The 17,457-nt window shown below is 40.1% G+C and overlaps 1 protein-coding gene across 1 annotated transcript; it reads right to left on the bottom strand.

Annotated features, from left to right (window-relative positions):
- Window positions 1–206: 206 nt before the first annotated feature.
- LOC132873773 (uncharacterized) lies at window positions 207–16,692 on the bottom strand. The gene is made up of 22 exons (XM_060909576.1): window positions 16,556–16,692; window positions 16,179–16,420; window positions 15,928–16,076; window positions 15,267–15,395; window positions 15,024–15,185; window positions 14,796–14,922; window positions 14,576–14,709; window positions 14,335–14,488; window positions 14,145–14,248; window positions 13,967–14,060; window positions 6,392–6,413; window positions 4,454–4,641; window positions 2,662–2,773; window positions 2,285–2,526; window positions 2,032–2,180; window positions 1,720–1,848; window positions 1,464–1,625; window positions 1,251–1,371; window positions 1,022–1,155; window positions 782–935; window positions 585–688; window positions 207–488 (listed from the first exon to the last, which is right to left on the bottom strand). The coding sequence occupies exons 1-22, from the start codon at window positions 16,655–16,657 to the stop codon at window positions 385–387; spliced, it is 3,018 nt and encodes a 1,005-aa protein (XP_060765559.1). The 5' UTR covers window positions 16,658–16,692; the 3' UTR covers window positions 207–384.
- Between the last annotated feature and the right edge of the window lie 765 nt (window positions 16,693–17,457).

The raw sequence follows: 17,457 nt of genomic DNA, 5'->3' as shown, positions 1-17,457 counted from the left end.
CCAGCTTCTGTTTAGGTTCTGTCTGTTATGGTTATTGTTTCAGAATGTTCAGGTACCCCGTTACTTCACATCATCTCCAGCAAAGAGAAGGGTGTGGGCTGTGATTCATTTGCTGTTGTGTGCTCTTGCCTCGGCTTGTTTAGTGCTTTTCATTAACAAAATGAGGCATCTGGATTTTTGTTGAATAAAACAGGAGCATCTCATGGTAGCTTTAACTTCACATGAAAAGTTTATTTAGAAAGTATAATTTGAGGAATTACAATTACTCAGAAAATTACTCTCAAATTAAAGAACAATTTACTCAATAATTTATTACACAGTTTACTGTCTGCATTAAAATAATTTACTGTCCACTGCCTGCATGACAGATAAATAGAAAAGGCATTAAAAACGGTTGCACTGTAAGAAGTAGGAGTTTCCCAGCACACGCATCAGCGTTGATTCGCTAAACTCGAAGATTATTTTTTGACTGATGATGTAGGTGAAACCTGCAGGGGGGAATAAAGTCAGCATTTTCATATCAGGAACCAGATCCAAATTAGCCCAGGTTACTTAGAACATTTATGAATTCACTGAATACTGACCTCTGAACTGGAAGGCTGCAGTAACGCTTCCTGTCATTCCTGGGAATTTCTTTTCCACATGCTCAGGATAACCCTTGTCCATCTTCTTCTTGTTCATGTCATAGCTTTAAAAATATGTCCATTAGTAAATAACATGAAAAAGAATGTGCATCCCATCTTCTTTCTTTTTTTAAATAAAACAATACACTGTGAGATACCTGTAGTATGATTTGCCAACAAAGAACAATGTCTTTCTAGTAGACTCATCATAAAGGGCAGCGGTGATCTGCTTCACGTTAGCCGGCAAACTGAAGCTGCTGAGATCCATGCGTTTCACAACATCATAACCATTGACAGCCCAGACCTTCCGACCTAAAGATCATGAGCATGAGTGAACACACATTCTTATGGAATGAATCTAGAAATTTGGAACTGTCAATTAAAAAAAGTGTTTTTACCTTTAAAGAAGTATACCAAATCATCTGATGGATTCTCAAAAGCAGCATCGATATTTTCTGGAAGATCAAGCCAGAAGCTCTTAATCAGATGTTCTGAAGCTTTAGGGTCCTGAGCCTGGCGGCGCCAGAAAATCCTGAACGACAGAAATAAATGTCAAATGATTAAAATCCTAAAAGACACAACCAATGATTTAGAAGGTTTTACAATATTTTTTATATCCAGGCATACTGATTCTTGAAGAAGTACATCTCTCCACGCAGCATTGTGACAGCATCCAGGACCAGTGCGGGGTCACAGGCATTAGGAGTGGGTGGAGGTGTTGGCAAATTGGGCATATCAGGGTTCGGGCCTGTTGAATTCATTTAACTTTGTTAGTTCGATGTTTGACATGTCAGGTTTTCTAGACAACTGATCACAAAATTATTAATTCCAGAAGCTCACCATAGAGAGCCTGAATGTTAATGATGTCGTCTCGAGGAAGAACGAAGCTGTTAACATCTCTGTAGGTGTACACTGCATTCATGAGAGCTCCAGGATCACTGGAATGGTCAAGGCCCAGGGCGTGTCCAAATTCATGGGCAGCCACCAAGAACAAGACGTATCCTGTGGTAGCCCAAAAAAAGGATGAGGTTTATTTTGACAACTTGCACACTGCATCATGTAGGTTTCAGGTTTGATAAAATGTGAGCAGATTTACCTTTAGAAGATGTGAAGGTGAAGGTTTCATCTTCATCAAAATGGGTATCTCCACCTAAGCCAGGAGCGGGGACAAATGCATGAGCCAAGAAACCATTTGGCCCATCAAATGGGGAGCCATCACCATGATCTGGAAATACAAAGCTTATTATTAACATCAGTATTTGTTGTAAGATGCTGCAGCAATAGATGTTGGCTTTCACAATCTCTAATTGACCATGTCAAGATAAAATTCCACAAGAAAGACTTCAGGACAGCATTCTGTGTCTCCAGGAAATGGCCCCAATGCCACTGGATAAAGTATGAGACTCACCTCCGGTAGTAAAAGAGATCATGATGTCGGCTACACCGCTGTAGATGCGGGTGAACCTCAGAGGAGTGACGCGAGCCCAGACTTGCAGTGCTCTCGCGATGGAGTCCTCCACCTCAGTCTTAGGCATATCAGGAGTATAATTCTCAATCCTGTGGAATAAAAATAACAAAGTGTTTAAAGCAGAACTAAATCAATTTGTTTGTTTGATTATGGGAAGCTAGAATGCATTCAGAACCCTATGTTGCGTTGGTACCTGTAGGTCAACTTGTTTTTAGTCCATTTGTAAATGGTATCTCTGGCTTTGTACGCAGCCACATCTGGAACTCCACAGCGAGGCTTCTTCATCATCTCCAGCGTTTCAGCGTCCAGAGTTCCTGTCGCATTTATCCTGAAAAACTGCTGCATCTCACTCAGCTTCATGCTCATCTCACTGACCGTACGCCCAAAGGACGACTTGTTCTCTTCTTCCATGTTGTACAGTTTTTTCAAGTAATTCTGGTTAAAGAGGAAAAAAATGTACAGTTAGAAACATGGCATCATAAAATACAACAAAGTAAAATAATATAAAAAACTATTTTTAAAAAAAAGTCCTTTGTCATTTTAAGTTGCAGAGTGTAGTGCCATCCTTACCTTTGCAAACTCTTCATCCTTCTCAGTCGGCTGTGGTACAGGATTTGAGTGAACCGTGAACACCAGGGCAACGAGGACACACAACTGGTAGTAAGTCTTCATCTTTCTTCTCCTTCAAGAAACTGATGGAGTTTGGGTTTTACTGCCTGCTTTTGTATGACAACGGTGGCAATATCACGCAACAGATTGGTCAATAAACAATTGCAGAACTAAGAAATCAGGTATGACTCAACATCCTGAGTAACAAACCAATTTAATTTAATTACACATATTTTACATCTATAAATGACAGTCCTACGTATGACAAGTTCTCCTTCTGTTTTTCCCATTGATGGAACAAATCCTACACTATAAATCTAGAACAATGAATGCTTTAATCTCATTCTACATGTGTATAGTGACAATAAAGGCATTCTGTTCTATTCCAAAGAATACTTGAGGAATCCCTTTTTCAAAACATGTATGATCAGTTAAATATTCCTATACAGCTTTTGAAACATTAATTTTCAAATGTAAGAGTTGGTGCTAAAAAAAAAAATTCACAATGCCAACCCCACAACACTTTGTTCATCCATTATACGAGGTCCACAGTTTATAAAGCTTTTTTTATTCATGCGTTGTGCGAAAGCTGTATGACATTTAGCAAATACATTGAAGATTGTGAATTATAATGGACAATTTTTTATGCTCTCTTGCCAACTTGATATGAAAAAACAATATGTCATGAAGATTCTATGTGTGTGTGTGTGGGGGGGGGGGGGGGTTTACTGGATGACACATTGCCAGCAGATTCCTGCTCTCCACTGGAAGACATTGGGTCTTGGGTCTTCTCCAACTGATGTTGAGCCATATACTGTAACTCTCTTGCTCAAGGCAAAACAAGCCACACAACATTTCTTAAAGCAGGATGTTGAAAAATGCTGTTGTCTTTATTTGGGTTTTTCAGATTGATTGCATGTCTGCTGATCTCATCACCCATTTCCTTTGAATGTTTGGCTAGTTTTGTCCACCTGCAGACACTGGTTTACATATTTATACAGTTTGGATCTTATTAAAGTTTCCATCTTGAAAAAAATCAGACAGTCAAATCCTGACCCATTACTCGTATAGGAGAGGTGTATTCCAGATGTTCTAAAGCTTGAGTTATTCAGTACGAAGAGCCTGTTTCATGTTTACATAAGATACTCATCATTCACTTAAACTGCCTAAATTGTTAAGCGCTTGTTGCAGTGGAAATTTATTTTATATACATCAGCCTTATCCATGAAGAATACCGTGTTGATGCATATGTTCTCACGGGTAGCATCCATGTGTACAATTTTTTTAAAATGTATTATTGTGGCACCATTTTTTGTCAAAACATACGATGTACTTGATTTCAGTCTGTATTAGTGGATACAGGCTTTTTATCATCAGCTGCCTTTTTTCAGTAGCTTGGTTTAATTTGCTTTTCGGGCCTTTAACTTTTTTTGTTTGCTTGTTTGTTTGTTTGTTTGTTTGTTTAACAATGTTCCTCTGGCAGGAAACTTCAGAAAGGCAGCATCAACCTCGTCAACAATCAGTGGTGCTCGTTCGCTTGTGTGTTTGGTGCTCGGCTTCAGATTATATTTTTAAATTAATTTGACTACTGATTCTCGACTAGTGATTTTGGATTTCGGCCAGTGGACAGTGCCTGGTTTACGACGCTGATTTGGAACTTGGATTTGCACGATAATTGGCTAGTTTGCAAACTAACTAGCCGGTGGCTAGGCAAACAGCTGCAAACAGCTGACCCGGCGTTGGGCAGCGTTACCTAGCAGCAGCATGCGGCCGAAGAGGGCAATGACAGCAGAGGAGGGCGAGGAACTCAAGACGACCCTCGAGTTTTTGATTAAGGAGATTTCTGCTGTTAAACAGCAGCAGAAAAGCATCCTGGAGCTGGTGGAGGAGGTGAAGGCTCTCCGGATCCAGAACGCCGAGAAAGACCGGCGTCTGGCGGTACTGGAGAACAGAGTGGCGGATCTGGAGCAGTACTCCAGGATCAAGGATGTGATTATCACCGGGCTCCGCATTAAACCCCAGTCATATGCCCAGGCAGTGACCACTGACAACGGGGTGGAGCCCGGTGAGCAGGATGACCGATCGACAGAGCAACAGGTGGCTGCTTTCCTCCACTCAAAGGGCATTGAAGTGGATTTAAACACCGTGGAGGCATGCCATACTTTGCCCCGGAGAAATGACAGAAATACACCGGCTGTAATCATGAGATTCATAAACAGAAAATACAAGACTGCATTGCTGAAACTGGGAAGGAAATTGAAAGGGGCAGACGTCTTCATAAATGAGCATCTCATAAAACGAAACTCTGACATCGCAAGAAAGGCACGCAACTTGAAAAGACAGGGAAAGATTCAAAGCACATGGACCAATAATTGTAAAATATTCATTAAGCTTAACAGAACGCCAGAGCAAGCCAAGGTTGTGGTCATCAAGACCATGGAGGAGCTGGACAGATACCAATAATCACCATTAACCGGACTGTATGGCATGATGACTCATTTCACAGCACACAACCATGACATCGTCGGAAATAACTCATTCACCTGCATCTGGAGTTAATGATGGCACATCTCAAAGGATTCCTGATCATAACAATATGGAGCTAAAAACCTTTCAATATTCCGATTATAATTTACTGGATATAGAAAACGATATAGATCCGGACAACAACTTCTTTTTCAATATTAATGACAACTGCTATTATTATACAAACAGACAGTACAATCAGACCATTAGAACTGACAACAAATTATCCATAATTCATTTCAACAGCAGAAGCATGTATGCAAACTTTAATAACATTAAGGACTACTTAAGTCAGTTTACAAAACCGTTCAAAATTATTGCAATATCAGAAACTTGGATCAACGCTGATAAAGGGATGGATTTTGAGATGGATGGATATGAACTCAACTATATAAACAGGAAAAGCAAAGGCGGAGGAGGTGTGGCTGTATATGTGGACAAAAATTTAGATTATAGGATATTGGAAAATATTTCAACTGAAATTGACAATCTGTTAGAATGTATAACTATTGAAATCTGTACAGAAAAAAACAAAAATGTAATAATCAGCTGTATATATAGAACACCAGGTTCTAGTATGGACTTATTCAAGGACTGGATCGAGGCATCTTTTTCGAGGATGAATCAGAAAGCTATTTTCATCTGTGGTGATCTTAATATTGACCTTTTAAATCCTAAGAAGCATAAAATGACTGACGAATTCATTAATACAATGTATAGTATGAGTCTTTATCCAAAAATCACCAAACCCAGCAGAATCACATCATACAGTTCCACATTAATCGACAACATATTCACTAATGACATTGAAAACAATACTGTGAGTGGATTATTTATCATTGACATCAGTGACCACCTACCAGTTTTTACAGTTTATGATGGCAATTTTAAAGGAAATCATCCAGATACAAGACCAATATATAGACGATTGAGGACAGAGGAAAACATGAATGCATTTAAGAATGACTTGCTAGTGCAAAACTGGGACGCTATATACAAGAATAATGATATTGACAATGCATATGAAACATTTTTGAGGATATTTGCATCACTATGTAACAAAAATTGTCCAATTAAACAATATGGCAGGAAACATAAATACACTGATCGACCATGGATCACCAAGGGATTACAAAATGCCTGTAAAAAGAAAAATACGCTGTACAGAGAATTCATAAAACAGAAAACTAAAGAGGCAGAGAATAAATATAAAAAATATAAAAATAAGTTAAGCAATATTATTAGAGCTAGCAGAAAGGAATGTTATCATGAAACATTAAATAAAAGTAAAAACAATATTAAAGGAATATGGGATTTATTACATGATATAATCAAAAATGGCTCTAGACAATGTTACCCTCAGTACTTTATAGATAACAACATTAAGATAGACAATATAGATTATATAGTTAATAGTTTTAATATTTTTTTGTAAGTGTTGGACCAAACCTGGCAGAAAAAAATCCCTGATCCATCGTCATCGCAGGATTGGAATGATAACCTTATAGATAGAAATCAAAGCTCAGTGTTCCTCACAGCAGTGGAAGAAAAAGAAATAATTGATATTGTAAAAAACTGTAAACATAAAACATCTACTGATTGTGATAACATTGATATGAAAATTGTGAAAAGGGTCATTGAGGGAATTTCAAAACCATTAACTTTCATCTGTAACTTATCATTCCAAACTGGCAAATTTCCAAACAAAATGAAAATAGCTAAAGTTGTGCCGCTGTATAAAACTGGGGATAAACACCACTACACAAACTATAGGCCTGTTTCTTTATTACCACAATTCTCAAAAATTCTAGAAAAAATATTCAACAACAGATTAGACAAATTCCTGGATAAGCATAAATTACTCTCTGACAGTCGATACGGATTTAGATCAAACAGTTCAACAGCACTGGCATTAATGGAATCAGTTGAGGAAATCACTAACGCTATAGATCACAAACAGTACGCAATTGGAATATTCATCGACCTCAAGAAAGCTTTCGACACAATCAATCATGACATATTAATAATAATAATAATAATAATAATAATAAACTGGAACGGTATGGGATCGGGGGATAGTTTTGCACTGGGTGAAAAGTTATTTAAGGGACAGAAGACAGTTTGTGAAGTTGGGAGATTACACTTCCTCATGCTTGGACATTGTTTGTGGTGTCCCCCAGGGGTCAGTATTGGGTCCAAAACTGTTCATTCTCTAAATAAATGATATCTGCAAAGTTTCTCATCTCATCTCATTATCTGTAGCCACTTTATCCTGTTCTACAGGGTCGCGGGCGAGCTGGAGCCTATCCCAGCTGACTACGGGCGAAAGGCGGGGTACACCCTGGACAAGTCGCCAGGTCATCACAGGGCTGACACATAGACACAGACAACCATTCACACTCACATTCACACCTACGCTCAATTTAGAGTCACCAGTTAACCTAACCTGCATGTCTTTGGACTGTGGGGGAAACCGGAGCACCCGGAGGAAACCCACGCGGACACGGGGAGAACATGCAAACTCCGCACAGAAAGGCCCTCGCCGGCCCCGGGGCTCGAACCCGGACCTTCTTGCTGTGAGGCGACAGTGCTAACCCCTACACCACCGTGCCACCCAGATCCTATCCAACTGGCACTTATTATATTGTAAAAGTTATGATGACTCCTCTTTGCATCCAAAAGTAAAGTTTGGCGTTACACAAGGCTCAGATCTAAATTTGATCTGATCTGATCACCCTTTTCAACCACTGTATTCCTAATTATCTGTTCTGTCAAGCTGGCCAATGTGATGCAGGTGCGAGATATTGTCACACTTTTCCTGTTGTGGCCCCTTTCATGCTCTGGACTTGCTGGATTGATCCTGGTGCTGTACTCCACTAAATTAAACATAATATCCATAGGTATAGTACATATTATATATTGAAAGAGTTTAATGCTCTGTAAATTCTTTCAACATTTATTCTACAAATGAATTTCCCCGGGCAGCACGGTGGTGTAGTGGTTAGCACTGTCGCCTCACAGCAAGAAGGTCCTGGGTTCGAGCCCCGGGGCCGGCGAGGGCCTTTCTGTGTGGAGTTTGCATGTTCTCCCCGTGTCCGCGTGGGTTTCCTCCGGGTGCTCCGGTTTCCCCCACAGGCCAAAGACATGCAGGTTAGGTTAACTGGTGACTCTAAATTGACCGTAGGTGTGAATGTGAGTGTGAATGGTTGTCTGTGTCTATGTGTCAGCCCTGTGATGACCTGGCGACTTGTCCAGGGTGTACCCCGCCTTTCGCCCGTAGTCAGCTGGGATAGGCTCCAGCTTGCCTGCGACCCTGTAGAAGGATAAAGCGGCTACAGATAATGAGATGAGATGAGATGAATTTCCCCACTGTCTCTGGGGAATGTAAATATGAAAGACTGGCACTGCAAGAAGTAGCTGTTATTCAGTTGATTCTACAGCCTTCTGTTCTTGACGTGGAAAGTATTTGGCCCACTGAAGAGGTAGGTAGAACCAGTAAAACACACTGTGTGTTATTTTAGTCAAAGTTGATGACTTTTATTATTCAGGAGTACATTTTTAATTACTTTAATATAACTATACACTAAGAACTACCTGTAGTATGAGCTGCCAACAAAAAACAATGCCTTTCCAGTATACTCGTCATAAAGAGCAGCATCAATCTTCTTCACAGTAGCTAGCAAACTGAAGCTCCTAAGACTCTTGGTATTCACAACATCTTAATCACTGAGAGCCCAGACTTTCATGCAAAGCCAGAAGAACTTGATCAAATATTGCTCGATTGTGCTGAGCTGAGGGTGGCTGCACCAGAACAACTTGAACAACAGAAATCAATATTAGATGGTCAGACTTCCCAAAATGGATTAGAAAGACATCAATGTTACTTTGGGTTCCATGTGTACCTGTTGTTGAAGAAGAACTTCGACTGATAAATCATTTTAATGCTTCAAGTGTGCTTGTGTTTTATTGTTGATGATGGAATCATGGTCACTTCTGTTATTTTGTCTTGTCTGAAGCCAAAGTTGAGCCATATCCTATAAATCCTTAGTCAAGACAATGTGGTGAGTGTCATCATGTCTAAAGTAGCAGGATATTGACAAATAACACGGTGCAATATATCATCATCTCAAATACAACCGTCACCAATACCGCTGTCCAAAATATCATCATCTCAAATTTCACTGTCCCACATCCCACTGTCTTAAATCAAATTATATCAAATACCTGAACTCTGATGTCTGAAACCCAGGACCTTCTTGCTGTGAGGCGACAGTGCTAACTACTACACCACCATGCCGCCATGACTGGCAACAGCAAGGAAAAATTAGCAGTGCCTGAGTGTTGACAGACATCTCATTGTGCATCCTTTCATAAACTAGAATTACTGAAACAACTGTTTTAAAACTGTTCTTGACACAAAGTGGGGGAAAATCTTAGAATTGGATTAGCTGCTCCTGTAAAACACATTATGCCCTGAAAATCCTGAGATTATGAGTTGTGTTAGCACACAGTGTAACACCCCTATTTTGGAGAAGGGCTTCCTCTCAGAATTGGATCTCATCATTTTCCAGATCAACTAAATCAAATGCAAAATCTGTAAATGTTTTAACAAGCGGCAGCACGGTGGTGTAGTGGTTGGCACTGTCGCCTCACAGCAAGAAGGTTCTGGGTTTGAGCCCAGCGGCTGACGGCTGCCTTTCTGTGTGGAGTTTGCATGTTCTCCCCGTGTCTGTGTGGGTTTCCTTTAGTTTCCTCCACAGTCCAAAGACATGCAGGTTCGGATAATTGGTGGCTCGAAATTGACCGTAGGTGTGAATGGTTGTGTGTCTCTGTGTGTCGCCCTGTGATGACCTGGCAACTTGTCCAGGGTGAACCCCGCCTCTTACCCATAGTCAGCTGGGATAGGATCCAGCCGGCCCGTGACCCTGCACAGGATAAGCGGCTACAGATAATGGATGGATGAATGTTTCAGCAAGAGAGAGCTACAACTCTGATACTCTGACGCTTAATCATCCACTACTTTTACTGAAACTTTCATTCATACAAATCTTAAATTGTTAAAATTGCTCAAAAATCTGATGGACATGTAATCTTGGAAAATATATTTATATAAAGATGTACAATTGCTCTAGGCATCATGGCACATTGCAGTGGTGGTCCCAGTGTCCGACACAAAAGGAAAAAATAAACCCTGAAATGTACTTCTCGTGCCTCTGGACTGTGAAAATCAGTGACAAACTGTACATGTAAAAAAAAAACCTCACATATCTGTTACACTTCTAAATTTGTAGTTCTGCTGTCAGTTTGATTTGGAGGAGCTCTGAGTTGTAATTTCATCACAGAATATACAGCACCTTTCTGGGCCACTATTATACTTGATAATCTGCTCTTTCTCACTGTTGGGCTGTATGTGCTTGACCGAGAGAATCTGTCTGCAATGTCTATTAATAATCCTATACACATAAAATTGGATTGGTTTGAACAGTTTGGAATACATATTTATGCTGGATCTAGCAAAAGACCCGTCCACCCTGAAACTGTATGCTGAGTGGATTATGGCAGTGCTGCATCCTGCCTTTCGCTCGATATGGGGTGCCCGCAATTTTCCAGTGGTTCATGGATCTTTTGGTTTCATTCTAAACACATCATCCACCTGAGGAAGGTGTTGGAGGCACCGCACAGGGCTGGACTGATGACTGTCCTGCAGATCTTTACATTTCCACCATCACTCCAGGATCTAGTAGACATATCAAGATGCCACATGGCTCTTCAAGAAGACTGTTGAAAAGTTGCTGTTATTTCTCTGGTATGCACCATGCGTACCATCACTGTCATAAGAAAATAAGGATGTGGGGCAACGTCTTTTCCTCCAAAGGGATCAATAAAGTTTTATCTAATCTAATCTAATCTAATCTAATCTAATCTAATCTAATCTAATCTAATCTAATCTAATCTAATTCAACAGAAACCTCCATCACCATTATGACACACAGCAATGACACATGCAGTACATTTTCAGTCTCCTGATGTAAACTGTACAGGCCATGTTATGGCATTTTATGGTTAGTAAATCTGTTCTATGAAAATGTGTTATGATGGAAGATAGAGGTCAAAGAAACGAAGGTAGTCAGGTTAATCACAGAACCTTTAACACGTTCTTGACATACAGCAGTGATATCAATTTTGTTTTACAGCACCACCATACAGGTTGGTCATAGTTTTGTCACTATGTGCTTTTGTCTTGGCTTGCTGACTGCCTTTCATTTCCAGCTACACTATGTAGCACTTTAATATGTGCTTGTTGAACATCTCATTTCTGATTTATTCTCCACTCTTCTTTGAAGGCTCTCCACTAGATTTCAGGGCGTGGCTGTGTGTGTGTGGGGGGGGGGGTGTTCGTTCAGCTAGAGGAGCGTTAGTGAGATCAGACCCTGATGTTGTGTGAGGAGGTCTGGGGTGCAGTCGGTGTTTAGTGGGGTTGAGTTCAGTCAGGGCTCTGTGCAGGACACTCGAGTTCTTCACTCCAACCTTCACACACCACGTCTTCATGGAGCTCGCTGTGTGTACAGGAGCATCGTCCTGTTGGAACAGGTTTGGGCTCTGAGTTCCATGAAGGGAAACTGTAATGTTACAGCAAACAGAGACGTTCTGTACCACTGTGTGCTTCTGACTTTGTGGTAACAGTTTGGGGAAAAACCACAGCAAACAGTCTATTAAAGCAACAGTAGGTTTAGAAAACCATAAATTGTTTAAATGTAAATTTTAAAGGTAAATTTCTGTCAGTTACAGGAATGCCCTTCTCTCACCAGATTAGGCTAATCTTAGCCCATTTTCTTGTTAATTTTAAAAAATCCATTTTGTAACCCGTTTTTTATCGCTTTAATGTAGCTGACACTCATTCTTTCTCTCAGACGATGGTGAGGTTCAGAATGTAAGAAATGCCAATTCCCGGTTTAGTTTACTTTGCCATCTGACTCTGTTTTAATTCTGCGCCAGTCTTAGCCCCTGTCCTGTCAATGGTTTGTGTGTAGCTTTTGATTAGTTTGTCGATTTCGACCCTGGAGTATCTTTGTCTTGTTGACGAGCCTGAATGTGCCTTTCTGTGTCCAAGCCTTGTTTTCTAGTTCCATGTAGAGTAGTTCCTGGTTTTGACCCTGACTTTTATCCCTCATTTAGGATTGTTGATTTTCCCTCTTTTATGTCATCTGCATGTTCCATGACCAACTCTGTGGACAATGACAATGATTTGTGGATAAAAAAATTAAAATCCTGCTGTTTGCATCCAGCATCATATAATCATAAATTACAGTCATAGGACATTATAACTTTCCTGTAGTAGTAAAAGAACAATATTCATGATAAAGGGCAGGATTTGGTGTTTAAGCCCCTTTGGATTTCAAGTCATCAGATTATTATTTTTTTTAACTGCTGGCTATTGGCTGTATGAATTCCCCTTCTCAGCATGAACAGTCTAGTCTAAAGTCCTTCCCGCACCATATGGTGCATTACGCGGCGTCGATCTCCGTTTCTATAGCCCTCGGCCTCTCGCCCATACAGCTAGGGTTACAGTGGGGGGCGGGTCCTCTGGTAACCATGAGAGTTTGACTCCCCACTCACATCTGTATTGCAGCGTGCCTTGCCAGACGGCAGTAGGTGCCATTTTTATGATGGTCTTTGGTATGACCCGACCGCGAGTAGAACTTGCGATCTCCTGATCAAGAGGGAGACACGCTAGCCACTAGGCCAACTCGCGGTACAAACAGTGCTGTCATTTTATGTTTATACAGTCACGTGTCTGGCCAAGTGCATTCTCTTTTGAGCCGAGTCTGTCATTGGTATACTGAACTATGTGCAGTGATTGTGTGCAGCTGTTTTGTATTCCTTCTTGATTAGCTGTCTATTCAAACCCTTCTGCATGTTTCTCCCTTTGTGACGTCTCATCGTTGCGTTTCTGAGCCATGTTTCCTTGTTCCTCGGTTTGGTGATTTCTATACTAATGTATTTTGACCCTTGCCTGGTTACTACTCATGTTTTGCCCCATGGATTGTCCCAGTTTGTTTCTGCCTGCCTGGTATAACCCCTGCTATGGACTTGGATAATGGTTTTTGGAATAGCTCTGATAAATAGCACACTGAGTTTACACACTTGCATCCTGCTTTGTCTCACAGCACATTACAGATATCAGCGAGAAGCACAAAGCTGTTTCTTTCTCACAAGCACTTCGGTGGAAAATGAGTAACAGTTTAAATATGGATGTTTGCATGAATTTGCACGATGAGGGATGCTGCAGTGATTGTGAGCTCTGTTTGCTGCCATTGTTCACTCTCTCACCAGGCGTTCAGAACCATTACTACTGATACTTCCACATTTTTAACACAGTGTGAAAAAAGTCCATTGTTCTTTTGATGTTGGAGGATTTCACCATTGCTTGCTTCATGCTTTATAATTTCCAACTGCAGAGGCATTTTTACAAACACATTTAGCTACAGTATATGTCAAACAGAGCAACATCACAATAGGTAGAAATGGTAAAATGTTTTATTTCAAAGGCACAACTCAAAAACTGAAAATAATTCAGAAAAGACAAAACAATTACAAGCAAAATAAATCATGAAAAAGGAGCTGAATGATAATGGTGGTTTAACACAGTTAATACTACTCAAAAGCTCTGGAAATTATTTCATAAATTATTCTAAAAATGAATTTCCCGCTGTCTCTGGGGCAGGTAACTGTGAAAGACTAGCACTTCAAGAAGTTGTTGTTGTTCAGCACATTTTGCAGCCTTCCATTGTTGAACTGGAAAACTTTTGGCCCACTGAAGAGGTATGAATAACCTGCAGAATATATAGTGTGTCACTTTACTCAAAGTTGATGAATCATATTATTCAGGAGTTTTGAAATGCATTTTAAATACTTACCATTTTCCTGTAAAGCTGCAGTAACTTTTCCTGTCATTCCTGGGAAACTTTGTTCCACTGGTTTTGGGTCATCCCAGTCCATCTTCTCGTTGTTCATGTCATAGCTTACAAAAAAATGTATTACTTAACACCTTGAAAAATAAACAGTATGTATTTAATGGCTTTAAAATAGCTATACACTAAGAACTACCTGTAGTAGGAGCTGCCAACAAAAAGCAATGCCTTTCCAGTTTTCTTGTCATAAAGGGCAGCGTCAATCTTCTTCACTGGAGCTGGAAAACCGAAGCTCCCGAGACTCTCGGTTTTCACAATGTCATAAGCACGGACAAGCCAGACCCTCTCACCTAAAGATCATAAGCACAAGTTAACACAAACTCATATACAGTATGATACCACTAGTAGATAATTTACAAAGCAAAGTGGTGTTTTACCTTGAAAGATGTACACTAAATCCTTTGATGGATTCTCAAAAGAAGCATCAATATTATCAGGAAGTTTTGGCCAGAAGCGTTTGATCGGGTATTGCTCAACTGTGCTGATATAAGGGGAGCTGCGCCAGAACACCCTGAACAACAGAAATCAGTATTAGATGGTCAGACTTCCCAAAATGTATTAGAAAGAGGTAAATGTTGCTTTGGGTTCCATGTGTACCCGTCTTTGAAGAAGAACTTCTCTCCACGCAGAGTTGTAACAGCATCCAGGACCAGATTGGGGTCACAGGCATCAGGGGTGACTGGAGGTGTGGGCTCAGGCTCATCAAGTTTGTGGGGGTTTGAGCCTGTTGAAGTCATTTTATTTTATTGTTTTCTAAATACATGCTTGGGAATTTACAGAAAGATTTTTTTTAACATTTGTAAGGAATGTATTCCAGAAACGTACCATACAGAGCCTGAATTCTTTGAACATCATCTCTGGGCAGAACATAATTTTTCTCATTGGTGTAGCTGTATATTGGATACATCAGAGCACCAAAAACATTGGAATGTTCAAGGCCCAAAGAGTGTCCAAATTCATGAGCAGCCACCAAGAACAAGTTGTATGCTGTGAAGGAAAACGTTATTCATGATGCAAATTTCATATTGTATCGTCTATGTCCTTTTAATGAAACGTGAGCACAATTACCCTCAGAAGACCCGAAGGTGAACGTCTCATCATCATCGAAATGGGCGTCTCCACCAATGTTATTTCCGGGAGGAAATGCATGAGCCAAGATATTACCAGGCCCATCAAATGGGGAGCCATCACCATGATCTGGAAACGGAAATTTACCATTTATGTGTTTATTATGCTAAAACTATCCTTTCCTCCCAGCTACATAATATTCTTCATGAAGGTCTGGATAAGCACAGAGACATAACAGTTACCTTTTAATGTGTAACCATTAGTGATGAGTTTATGGCTATGAGCTTGACAATTTGAAGTGCTTGTATTGTTTTTCATGGTACCACTGCTATGACTAGAGGCAGGGACTCATGATACACATTTGTTTTGAATTAGAAATGGAGAAATGCATACGCTTCTGTCCATGACCCATGGCCAAATCTGAAGCAGTCAACTACCTGTTACATGGGTTCTGTATGTGCTGACCACTAATTACAAATTGTTTCTTGAAGATTTCCTACAAATTATTTTAGATTTGACTGTCTTTCACAATCTCTAATCGACCCTGTCAACAAGAACCCTTTCAAGATTCTGTAATATTCTGCAGGAGAGACTTTTCAGGACAGGGTTCTGTGTCTCCAGGAAATGGTCCCAATGCCACTGGATAAAGTGTGAGACTCACCTCCGGTAGTAAAAGAGATCCTGATGTCAGCTACACCGCTGTAGATGCGGGTGAACTTCAGAGGAGTGACGCGAGCCCAGACTTGCAGCGCTCTCGCGATGGATTTCTCCACCTCAGCCTTAGGCATATCGGGAGTGTAATTCTCAATCCTGTGGAATAAAAATAACAAAGTGTAATTTATTAAATCAATTCATCTGTTTGTTTTGCGAAGCCGGAAATGGATGTGTTAATACACCACACTGCTTTGGTACCTGTAGGTCAACTTGTTTTTAGTCCATTTGTAAGTGGCATCTCTGGCTTTGTACGCAGCCACATCTGGAACTCCACAGCGAGGCTTCTTCATCATCTCCAGCGTTTCAGCGTCCAGAGTTCCTGTCACATTTAACCCGAAAAACTGCTGCATCTCACTCAGCCTCATGCTCATCTCACTGACCGTACGCCCAAAGGATGACTTGTTCTCCTCTTCCATGTTGTACAGTTTTTTCAAGTAATTCTGGTTAAATAGAAAAAAATGTACAGTTAGAAACCTGGCATCATAAAATACAACAAAGTAAAATAATATAAAAACAAAATAAAATAAAAAAAATCCTTTGTTCTTTCAAGTTGCAGAGTGCAAGGTCATCCTTACCTTTGCAAACTCTTCATCCTTCTCAGTCGGCTGTGGTACAGGACCTGAGTGAACCGTGAACACCAGGGCAACGAGGACACACAACTGGTAGTAAGTCTTCATCTTTCTTCTCCTTCAAGAAACTGATGGAGTTTGGGTTTTACTGCCTGCTTTTATACGGTATAAGGTAAAGGACGAGGTGTTGCTCAACAACCTGAGTCACCCAGGCAGTGATAGAAGATAAAGCAGATAATTATCGATGACTCCATACAGTGAATTTCCTTTATATAGAGCTTACATTACCTGGACAACAGAATTTCATTTAATCATAAATGTTTTATATCGATAAATTACAACATGTTTTGGAAACATGACTTTGCATGTGAGAGCATCTGGGTTATTATCTAAAAAAATTATATGTTGTACATTATAATGGTTTAATATTGGACATTAAACGAAGAGGGCTTTTTTTCTCGTCTTATGTCAAATGTCAATATTCAACATAGATGAGTATTTAGTTGAACATTAACATTAATAATTAACATCATGTTTTTCATCTTTTCTCCCTGTCTACTTCAACTTCAATCAAACTAGTTTGCAGTCGATCAATGTTCTCATGACACTGACAACACATTCTGCTTTTGGTGTTGTGTGGGGGATTCAAGTTATAAATCTTTTTAATGGTGTGTACGTGTGTGTACATCCTGTGTGTATTTTGGTGAATATTTAAGTTGATGTAATCATGGCCACTTCTACTATTCTGGTTTGTCTGGAGCCAAAATTGAGCCATATCTCAATGTCAGTGATCACTCTACACACTCAGCACATGACAATTCACATCACATCTACAAGAGCAGGATATCGAAAACTATTCTATCCACATTCACTGGATATGAGCAGTTGCACACTGATTGGCTACTCTA

Source organism: Neoarius graeffei, chromosome 25 (genome assembly GCF_027579695.1).
Source record: "Neoarius graeffei isolate fNeoGra1 chromosome 25, fNeoGra1.pri, whole genome shotgun sequence".
Taxonomy (NCBI): domain Eukaryota; kingdom Metazoa; phylum Chordata; class Actinopteri; order Siluriformes; family Ariidae; genus Neoarius; species Neoarius graeffei.
The sequence above is the reverse complement of the archived record's forward strand: the minus strand, read 5'-3'. Positions and strand labels throughout refer to the sequence as shown.